Source organism: Aptenodytes forsteri, unplaced genomic scaffold (assembly GCF_000699145.1).
Source record: "Aptenodytes forsteri isolate BGI_AS27 unplaced genomic scaffold, ASM69914v1 Scaffold550, whole genome shotgun sequence".
Classification (NCBI taxonomy): domain Eukaryota; kingdom Metazoa; phylum Chordata; class Aves; order Sphenisciformes; family Spheniscidae; genus Aptenodytes; species Aptenodytes forsteri.
This window is the reverse complement of record NW_008795689.1, coordinates 1,038,922-1,049,694: the sequence shown is the minus strand read 5'-3', so window position 1 is coordinate 1,049,694 and position 10,773 is coordinate 1,038,922. Positions and strand designations below refer to the sequence as shown.

The 10,773-nt window shown below is 45.6% G+C and overlaps 2 protein-coding genes across 2 annotated transcripts in view; one reads left to right on the top strand and one right to left on the bottom strand.

Moving 5' to 3' along the window:
• SRRD (SRR1 domain containing) overlaps window positions 1-1,229 on the top strand; it is a 2,828-nt gene extending 1,599 nt beyond the window's left edge. The window contains exons 2-4 of the mRNA XM_009282829.1: window positions 69-223; window positions 473-518; window positions 838-1,229. Of these exons, the coding sequence (XP_009281104.1) occupies window positions 69-223; window positions 473-518; window positions 838-1,119 (483 nt within the window). The 3' untranslated portion in view covers window positions 1,120-1,229. The remainder of the gene's footprint in view (window positions 1-68; window positions 224-472; window positions 519-837) is intronic.
• An 866-nt stretch (window positions 1,230-2,095) lies between these two features.
• TFIP11 (tuftelin interacting protein 11) overlaps window positions 2,096-10,773 on the bottom strand; it is a 10,352-nt gene continuing 1,674 nt past the window's right edge. Inside the window, exons 2-12 of the mRNA XM_009282828.1 lie at window positions 10,251-10,404; window positions 9,408-9,564; window positions 8,746-8,873; window positions 8,107-8,259; window positions 6,787-7,296; window positions 5,966-6,072; window positions 5,562-5,730; window positions 5,115-5,358; window positions 4,304-4,446; window positions 3,874-4,039; window positions 2,096-2,531 (exon numbers count right to left, since the gene is read on the bottom strand). Coding sequence (XP_009281103.1) covers window positions 2,176-2,531; window positions 3,874-4,039; window positions 4,304-4,446; window positions 5,115-5,358; window positions 5,562-5,730; window positions 5,966-6,072; window positions 6,787-7,296; window positions 8,107-8,259; window positions 8,746-8,873; window positions 9,408-9,564; window positions 10,251-10,404 — 2,287 coding nt within the window. The 3' untranslated portion in view covers window positions 2,096-2,175. The remainder of the gene's footprint in view (window positions 2,532-3,873; window positions 4,040-4,303; window positions 4,447-5,114; window positions 5,359-5,561; window positions 5,731-5,965; window positions 6,073-6,786; window positions 7,297-8,106; window positions 8,260-8,745; window positions 8,874-9,407; window positions 9,565-10,250; window positions 10,405-10,773) is intronic.

Genomic DNA, 10,773 nt, shown 5'->3' with positions numbered 1-10,773 from the left:
GGGGGGGCACCATCCTAGCCCCCGCTGCCGGGGCTCGGCTGTAACGGGAAACGTTGGTTTACGTGCAGGAGGGGAAACACGACATTGAGGGATCGGCCACGCTGTTTTACATGGTGCACTGCGGGAAAGCCTTGTACAACAACCTCCTGTGGAGGAACTGGTCCGCAGGGGCACTGTCCAAAATGGTCATCATCGGGAACAGCTTTAAAGGAATCGAGGAGAGGTGCGTGCAGCCCCCGCAGGGAAAGGGGCGGGTGCCTCCAACGGCGTTTTCCTCTCCTCGCCTCCTTTACGCCTTTTTCTGTATTGCTTCTGACAATGATTTCCAGATTCTGCTCGCTTTCAACTTGCTGTCCTGTTTGCGGTCATCAGCCACCTCCCACCTTTTCGATCCCACGCGGCTGTTCAGAAAAGCTGTCCAAATTCACGGGAGCGTCATGTGTCTAATGCTGGCTACCTTGTGTTATTCTAGGTTGTTGTCACGAATATTGGAGAGAGATTATTCTTACATAGCAAAGGTACGAGTCACTAGTTTTTTTTAACATTATTGTTGTTTTAACATTATTTTAACATTCTCATTAAAAGCACCTTTTAATGAGAAAGGAAATAAAAATAACCACCCTCTTCTTTCCCATTGCAATTTATAATCTTTTTTCCTGGCCACTACAATATAAAAAATGAATTGCTTTAGGATCATTCTACATGACCTGCAGAACACGCTGCACACAGGGCTTGGGTTAGCGTAACACCGTCCTCATCTTCACCGACTCCTAACTGAGCTTTGCAGAAAAGTTCTTCTGCGTCGTACGTTAACTTTTTCCCCAAAATGCTCCTTAGGTCTTGAAAGGGACAGAGGAAGTGGCACTCCCCGCTCACCCTCGGTACCTGGACACCTTTAACGACACCTCCGTCCACTGGTTTCCCGTACAAAAACTGAAGGAACTCTCCCCCGAGGTCTGGGACTTCACGGAGGAGCCGACGTACCAAGACTGTGACAACTTGGAGATCATCAGAAAGGAGGACAGAGCTGACCGGCGGAGTCCTGACCGCTCTCTGCAGCAGGGGTGGGGCCTTGGGGCCGTCTCTTGTCCCACAGTAGCTCCTACGCAGCTGAGATGAAGCTCAAGCACCGGCAGCATCATCGTGCTCCGCCAAAAGCGGCAGCACCCAAACACTGAGCGTGATGGGACATTTTTGTATCCTAATTACTTAATAAAAGGTAAAGCTGTGCTTTGACTTACACTCACTTAAATACAGCGAACAAATTTAACTAAAACCTGCCTTTTAAGCCATCCGTACTGCATAATGATTGTTCTTTTGATCCCCTCCTCTTTCACAAACAATTCAAAGCCTTTGCGTGTACTACGCACATTTCGAAGCATCGGGAAGGGGGAATTATTTGAGAGGGGGGTGTAGTTGAAGGTATTGGCGTCTAGTTCCAAATGCAGGCTTAGAAAAGCTTTCTCAGTGGCAGGGGCCTTCAGCTGCTCAGCGCTACTGAAATCAGCACTTTATCTGTTCTATGAAGAATCAGGTCATCTCCCTCTAGGGACAAAAAGCCTCTGTTTCCCTCCCTCACCTCTGTGCCCTGAACTGCTGCGGTCCCACAGGACACGTTCTGTGAATTTGCTGGAAAAAATCTCCCCCCTTCCAGCTCTGCGTTGACAGGGCAGAGAGGGCACCCTGATCGGCTGATGGCCTGCGGGCAGGCACCAGACTGAAGGAGCCACCAGCACACCCAGGGAGAGGTGGGACGAGTCCCAGCTGTGCGTGGTAGAGAGGAGCCCACTGGGTGAGGGATGTTGTCGGGACAGTAGGACAGTAACTCGCTGCCAGAGCTGTGACATCTCTGTCACCTTCAGGACTCAGCTAGACCAGCCCTCGCTCATCTGCTGTTGGAGCAGAGAATCACCTCCCATGGTCCCTCCTAACCTGCTGATAAACCTCTGTCACAGGTGGCAATTACACAAGCATCGGAACTGCTTGTTCCTCCCTTGGCACCGACTTCCACACGTGATTTCATCTCTTGACAGTGCCTGAACAGCTCTTCTAAGAAAAAAAACCCTGACATACAGCTACGGTTTCACTCTATTTACAAATCTGTAGCTTCTTTATTCTAAGACAGTTACACTAAAAATATTAGCAAGATGGTCTTCACAGTTCGAAGCGGGGGCCTCACTTAGCCATGTCAATGAGGCTCTGGAGAGAGGTTGGCACCCAAGTCTTTTCTCCTTGTACAAACACAACGCCTCTGTCGATGTAAATGACAATCCGCCCAAATGTATACAACTGCTTCCCTTCGTGCCGCTTTCCAATCACAGGCATGAAAACGATGTTGTGCTCCTCTGCTTTTGTCTGAATTAGGTCCTTAAAGTTCATTGGCACAGAGCTGGCGGCCATGCCGATGCCGCGCTGGGCCATGTTCTCAGCCTCCCGACGCTCCTGCATGGCTTCGTACTGAAAGTCTTTCCTCCGCTCGGTGTGAGTAAGGTAGGCGATGTTCTCTCGAGCGCCTGGCTGCATGTACCCACCTGTTTGGAGAGACAAAACTTGTGAAAACAAGGTCCCAGTCCGTTTCTGGTGGAAGGTCTACGGGTAAACTTCCAGTCCAGGACACATACAGTAAAGTCAATCAATAATGCTCTGAAACCTCCTTTACACATTCTAATTCATTAAGTTTTATATTGTTATTGCTAATACAACATAGACTAGCTAGGTGAATTTGAGAACTGCAGCAGAAGCAACAGGATTTGTTACAATCCCAAATTGTATCTGAGCACGCACAGGAGAGGAGGATGCTGCACTGCTACTGGCAAAGGGAAAAATGTGAACAACAAAAAAATACTCCTCAAAGCCAAAACCTGGGCTGTGGTCTCCACAGGCCACCGCTGGGTTACAAACGGCTACTGCTGCAAAGTCAGGCTAAGGATGGAGCAGTACCACGTTGCAGGAAGCAGCATTGCATCAGGAGTGCTTTCGCTATCAGCCCCAGTTCACTTTGTGGCTGCACGAGGACCGTGCCAGAAATTTCTCCATAGTTGAATTCCTCTTTGTGCAACACTTGCCTGTAGTTGTATCATTTTACCACAGAAATAAACATAACACTTTGTCCTGGTTTCGGCTGGGCTAGAGTTAATTTTCTTCCTAGTAGCTGGTACGGTGCTGCATTTTGGATTTAGCATGAGAACAATGTTGATAACACACCGATGTTGTTAATTAGTTGTTGCTGAGCAGTGCTTACACTAGTCAAGGACTTAGAAGCTGGGAGGGGGCACAGCCAGGACAGCTGACCCAAACTGGCCACAGGGACATTCCATACCATGGGACGTTGTGCTCAGTACAGAAACTGGGGGAAAGCTGGCCGGGAGGGCCACTGCTCGGGGACTGGCTGGGCATCAGTCGGTGGGTGGTGAGCAATTGCATCATGCATCGCTTATTTTGTATATTCTTTTATTATTGTTGTTATTATTACTATTTTATTTCAATTATTATACTGTTCTTATCTCAACCCACGAGTTTTCTCACTTTTACTCTTCTGATTCTCTCCCCCATACCACCGGGCAGGGGAGGGGGAGAGTGAGCAAGCGGCTGCGCGGTCCTCAGTTGCCGGCTGAGGTTAAAGCACAACAGTCCTTTTTGGCACCCAGAAACCAAAATCTTTTTCTGCTTCAGTGAAGCACAGACAATTATTAAGTAGCACCTTAGGGGTGTTATTTATGGACACAGCAAGGTACAACACACTTTGAATTTCACTGCTCATGGGAGCTGCTACAAAGCTGATTAGCCGGGCCATGCCTAAATGCAGACTCACAGGAACCAAACGTTGCTGTACTGCCATCACAGTAAGCGGAGCCATCACCATAAGCCACCTACCAACACTGGAAGAGACAGCCCGGTTCATGATATCAAGAGCTTCATTAAATTTGTCTTTGATCGATGGATGTGCTAACACTTGGTCTGAGAACATGGACTTCCAACCCAAGTACCACTTTGTAATCTCTTCATAATTGGGGCTGTTACTAAGCCAAGAGCACAGCACCTGCAAAACAACATGACAGATCAAATGCAGTAGGACAGGTACATTTATGGAAGAGAGTCCTTATCACTTATTACTGAGCTTTCAGTAAAAGAAAGGACCGCAACAGTATTAGGAAACAGTCTGTTCTGATGTGTATGGAGCTATGAGTGGAAATCACCCCATTTGGTAGTTAAACCATTTCAGCACTGGGGCAGCAATTGCTAGGCAGGAGTCACTAAAACACAGTGAATCAAGCCTGTTTACTCAGCCTTGATAGTTTCTCACCTGCAGCCACTTTGGGAAGAAGTGTTTCTCCAGCAGCCCAACAAGACTGGAGACAGAAATCATCCCCTCCCAGTCAATCACCCAGTAGAAGGCATCCATGTGCTGCTGGTGAGGGTTTATGATGAGTTCATTCAAACACATCCCTGGGAAAAGGAGAAGAGTTAGAAAAGAACTTGCCTCACAGTTTTTCAGTGCCCTGACCTATTTCACTAGCAACACAGATGATTTGAGGAGCACTTGTGTTGCATATTACCCTAAGGGACATTCGGGGTCTTTAAACTGTTTGGCTGACCCCTGCCACCGAAACAGTGCGCTTCCATTTCCAGTGATTACAATTTGCCGCCAGAACTGAGAAACTTAAAACGTTTGACTGTAGTCTAAAAAAGACTACAGAGCCTTTTAGCCAGTTTGCATAGCTGAATGGTGAATTACAAAAGTCTCACGGTGAAAGCATTAGCATAGACCAAAGAATACAGGAGTAACAGAGAGGTATTTTATAGCTTGGTACTATCTGACAGCTAGCAGATATTCCTGTCAGCTGAAGACCAGAGGAATCAGATGATTTAGAAGAGTAAGACAGAAAACATTGAGAATAATCCAAGCACTTCCCCATATTTTCTAAAATGTCTGCCTCTGACAAAAATGCACGGTACTAGTAGCAGAAAAGAAGATGCAAGCTTGATCTAAACTTCCTAATAATATTCTTTGAAGTAACACTGGCAACCATGTTAACACATATCTTTTCTAGGTGTAAGGGAGGAGATGGCAACAAGCAGATTCCAGAAATTCAGCACCGTTTGGCTTGTCTCACCTAGTTTAGGCACGATGTTTTTGACCATGAAAGCCTCCCATGACCCAGGTGTGAACACATCTTTCCAGGGCTGAAGGATAAGTTTGGCAGAGGAGTCACTGGGATGCCATTTCTGCAGTGCATTTGCCAGCTTGTTTCGGATGGGAGAATACAGCGGCTCTAATCGTGCCTGCATCAGGGGAAGCCAGGGGTGGATCCACGAATGGATTGGGACTGTGTCTGTCAAAGGATTCCAGCTTTCGACCTTGAGGTAAAACAGAAAAGATTAAGGTAAGTCCAGCCATCAGCAGTAAGTCTTGCCAGATGCAAAAAGAGCCATAATGCAACCCCCTACTCCTAAATGCATCGGCAGAGGCAGCAAACAGGTATTTTAGAAGTTCTAGTTGACTGAAATTCAAATACTGGTTCAGAGCACAGCTTCATTCTAACGCAGCCCTCTCGTCTTACCTCTTTCTGTAGCTTGGGGAAGATGAGCTGATCCAGAATGTTATCCAGTATCCAGACAGGAACAACGTTTACCCAGCTATCCAAGAAATCCACCATTGATCCACAGTTCCTCGGTTGCCACTGTGCCACTATGTTTCTGACATATGGCATCCAGATTTCCCACATCAGTCTGGGGGGGGAGGGGGGAAATGTCAAAGTTAAGCTTAAAGCTATAGCCCCAGGCCTAAATAAACCAAATGGTAACTGTTATTTAAAAGCTACTTCTTTTTATATAGCTGACAGCTGGATTTTAACAGACACATCAAGAGAATCATCTGGAAAGCACGCTTGTATCTGTTCTTTTCCATCTCTGAGGAAGCAGCACTTGAAGATGCTGTACAAGGTACAACTCATTTGCTCTTTACCTGTGAAAAGCATCTGTTGACAGGTCCTGCCCACTGTGTGATAACAGCTGATCGTTTTCCAAAAGGCTCTTCCACTTGGCTATGATCTCCGTGCCATACGTACAGTCCTGGAAATGATAAGGCATGAGCAGCCTTTATCCTTTTTCAGTAATTTCAGCTGGTATCTACAAAGAGCAGGCTGATGGTATGCCCGGCTACCGACAGCTTTCTCACCCACTCAAAGGCAAGCTAGGAGCTCACAGCTGTGATTAGTCAAGCCCCACAAGAGGAAGATCCCACTTTATGGATTTAACGTACCTCCAGGGGTGGGTGGGGGAATAGGACAGTCTGAACTTTTTCAGGTGTACAAAGAGAATTCAGACTCTTACCTATCACAGCCGAAATGGCATTAAGAATAGACAGCACGTATCTGACTACTTGAAAGACACACCTCCCCTGCTTTTGCTAAAAAACAAGGACTAGAGACTTAGCTTTCATCTGCTTTTTCTTCCCAACACCCATGAAAGGGATTGATTTTAACCTTCAAGCTCCTAAATTGTTAGCCACGTTACAGAACGGCAGCCTTCAGTCGCAGCAAATGTCAGAGTGGGTGCAGAGTGGGTCCACCTTTTTGCACACGTTTATCTCACTCTGCCATGAACACTGGGGGTTTTCTCTGGAACCTTCCTCTCCCCTGCCAGGCAAGAGGAAGGCGCTTTTTCTTCCTCTTTCTTTCCAGACTGATAGGAATTTGGGACAAGGAGTGGGGGGAGGGAGTCAAGATAATAAAGACTACTTAAGCTATCAAGTAAGAACTGCAGATAAATCAAACTAATACACACCTTGAGGGGATCCCAGTTCTTGAAGTAATCTTTCATGAGAGGATAGACTATTGCTACTGCCAGGTCTACCCTATCAGACATTCTGTACTCTTCATAGTACTTGTCTTGCAGCGTCTCAAAAATCTTTGCACACTCATCCAAGGTTAAGGGATTTTCACAACTGGGCTGCATCCGTCTCTCGCACTCTTCCACCATCTCCAGCACCTTGCTGAGATTGTTAATTGCCGTCTCCTCGTGCGAGAGAACTTCAGACATCTTCTGTATCTCATGGGTCAGGTTGACAACCATGTCTCTCTCATACTGCAGCTGCCGGTCGTTCTGGATGATTTCCTGCTCTGTGATGTCAATGAGAAGCTGCAAGTTGTGCTCCAGCTCAGGCAAGGCAAATCCCTGGGGCTTGGAGTCTTTGCCCAGTGGCTGCTGAGGACTGTCATCTGGGATATTGTGCTTGTGGCTAATTTGACTGTAGCTGTAATAAACCTTTTGCTCCCGGCCCGTCATGTCTATAACCTTCCAACAAACAAGAACAAACATGTCTTAAAAAAAAATTGCATATCATGTTTAAAAAAAGGAGGAAATCCCTGACTCCAAATTGAAAACTGGAGATTTCCAAGTACCTTAATTACTCCAGGAAGCTACTAATACACTGAGGTATTCCGAGTGAGGCAACTGGCGATTACCTCTAAAAAGGCCTACTCCAGACATGAGGAGTTAGAATGAATAAGAAACAGTTTGGAATCAGAGCTGGAAGAGATTTTCCCATCTCAGTTTTACCATTTCACTGAGTAATTCTACAAGCAGTTACAATGCAAGTAGTATACTATTCATTATTGCATGGAAGTCTTCAGTACTTTTATACTTTTTTAAAGACATGTTCATTTTAGATGAATAATTTTATTAAGTGCATAAAAGACAAATCCCTTACTATCCCTTTTACGTAGAAGATGGCTCAAATTATGTGCTTACTTGCACAATCCCAATAAGGACATCTGTGCTTTCAGAAGTAGATGAGCATTTTATTTATGACAAACATGAAACAATTAAACTTGATTTGCAATTTAAAAACCTCCACATTTAAGTTAATTTGCATTTTCCTGAGGCCAAAGAAGTTGCTTAAAAACAAATCCAATGTCCGAGGCGACACAGTGACCTATTACATGATTCAGTGATGAGTCTGAGGCCTTGATTTTCACGAGGCTGCAGACAGGCAGTTCTTAGAACCAGCTTCTATTAAGGTTACCGATGGCTAAAAAGCACTCACAATACCAAAGCGGACAAACTGTTTCCCAGAGATGCCACCTCTTGGATAACCCACCTTACCTTGACTTGAGACAGCTCCTTCTGAGGGGCTGAAAGCTGCTTGTTGATCCTACCCTTGGCTTTCAGTTCTTCTACTGTCTTATAGCTGTATTTGGGCTTTTTCTTGCCTCCATTAGGATCCTTCCGCCACTGACTGAGCTCTTTTTGAAATTCCTAAACAAAAACAAAGAGGAGCTGTGGTTGCCGCTCTTTGTCACGCCCCAAATTTGCCTCTATCTTCTGCAGGAAAATAACCATCAGATCAGTTAAGAACGCTGTACAGCAAAATAATTGGGAATGCGGTAAAGCTCAGTGACAAACTGGCTCAGATGCTGCGGTCCCGTCAACCGCCCTATTCACAATGCCGGCAGTACGTTTCTGATCTTTCTTTTCTTTAGACAAAAGACAGACTATTTACCTGGGGGAACTGTTTGAAGGTGGGGTTCTAGCAAGACTACTGGAATAAACTGAGCCAGAAACAACAAAAAGAACATTACAGTGATGAGAAAAATATGTCTAAATGAAATTCACGCGCTATGTCTTTAGCTTATCTAAAATGAGCCCAAACAGTTTTTCTATGACACAGAAGCTGATACCAGAACTGAGTTTTGTACATACAACACATCAAGGAAGCAGATATACCAAGAACCATACAAATACCTCCTCAGCTTCTTCTTCCGAGTCCACAACAGGGAAGTCCTGCAAAGACTGGCTGGTTCTTTCAGAGCCGTATGCCCCCACAGCTCCTTTGCCTTTTCTTTGTTTGGCCTCAATTGGATTGATAATACCTAAAAGGACGGTAGTTAGATCAGAAGGAGCAGTTTGTTTACTGAGAGAGAACGACGAGTGTTTTTCTTACAGTACTCCAAGTTATCAAATCAGCACAAACATCCAGCCTGGTATTCTGCCTCTATCGCCATGGTATCTTCTACCACTTCACTAATTTCTTAGTGGCTGTAAAATCACTTAATTCCAGCACACACCAAAAAACCCAAAGCGTAGTATTATTCACATCTGCATTTCACTGCTTTTTTATTCTATCACATAAAACAACATCTCCTTTTCTGTGAGTTGACTACCTTTGGAATTTATCTCCCTTACTTCTCTCTCTTTCTCTCTTGCAAAATAACAAGAGCATAAAACTGGTCTATTTTAAGTTAAATAGAACTGAATCTTATCATGAGGACGCAGTTCACTTGCAAGAGATGCAAGAAAACAAGAATGAAGTCGTAAGCCACCTGGAGATGGCAGTCCTTTAAAGAATCCAATCTCTCTCCAAATTACTCGTTAACAATAAACAACCAGACGCGCGACCACAGTACCTTGAGCATTCTTCCCGAGACCTCTTCCAGGGACGTAACCCATCTTCTGGAGAAGCTTCTGCCCAATTCCTTTAGTGTGTCTCTCCCAGCTGCCAAAATCCACGAAAGATTTTGTCCCCCCTACAAAGCCTTTCTGACTAGGCTTGAAATTACCACCCTGTTAAAACAAATAAACAAACAAAAAACCCCCCACACAATATTAAGGCACCATAATAACCAAGCTCTGCATAATTTCACTCAAAAGGAAAGCTCTTCCCAGAAGCAATTCAGTTGTCACCACACCGCACAGCTCACTATGTCATGACTCGTGCATCCATGTAAGTTGCCTGAGATCTAAGGACTTTCCTGAAATTCCTTAGATAGAAAAGGAGAGGCCCGACGAGCTTAGAGTAACAAGCTACCAGTTATTAGGCTCCACCACTGACTTTAGCTGAAGCTGATTCCTGATTCTTTCTGTGTTTGGTAATTGAAAATAAGAACTTTAATTTTAATCTACACCACGCTCAGACTTGTCATACTCTTCTGTAAGATTAAAAAGTCTTTGGAATTTTTGTTACCCAAAGAAAGGAAGTAAACCATGGATGTTCTTTTATTTTAACCTCAGTTGACCAAAGGGAATATTAAAGGAGATAAAAGGGCCCAAAAGGACTGATGTTGCAAGGACAAACAACGATACATCAGAATAGCTCCAACAGACAGAGAAAATACCTCCCTTAACTGCACGCTGTCACGTGTGGTTCTCTCGTTTTAACTATTTCTTCTTTTCTTTAGTGCTCTATTATTGTTTCAGCCTAAGTTTCATAAATACGTTACACAGAATTGAAAACTTCCTGGATAACTCACTGTTTTTAACTTCTTCGGCACAAACTCTTTAGGGATTTCTTCCTGCTTAACAGGCTTTTCATCTTCATCAGAGTCTTCTTCTGACAGATCCTCAGCCGCCGACTTTTTCAGCCCGGCGCTGATGAAGTTCACAGGGGCTGAGTAATCCCTAGAGCTACACCAGAACAAGACCCGTGAGTGAATTCTGTTCCAGTGGACCAGTGCGCATTCCCAGACAAGCCCGGGGACTACCGTGCCTTAGACACCCCCCCCCCCCCCCCCCGGGGACTCCCGCCCCTTACACCCCCCCCCCCCCCCTTAAAATGAAGTCTTAAAAACTGACGAGCGGTTTCACACTGGATTTGCCAGGAGACAGCCGTTCTTTCCCCCCGGGCAGCAGGGACACGCCTGCACACGCGAACTCCCCGCAGAGGCAGCTCTGCGTGCCCGAGGGCAGCCCCAGTCCCAGGCGGGGCCGTTCAGGAGGGCGTTCGCAGCCCGAAAACCACCACGAAACGGGGCAGCCACCCGAGCCCCGCCCACG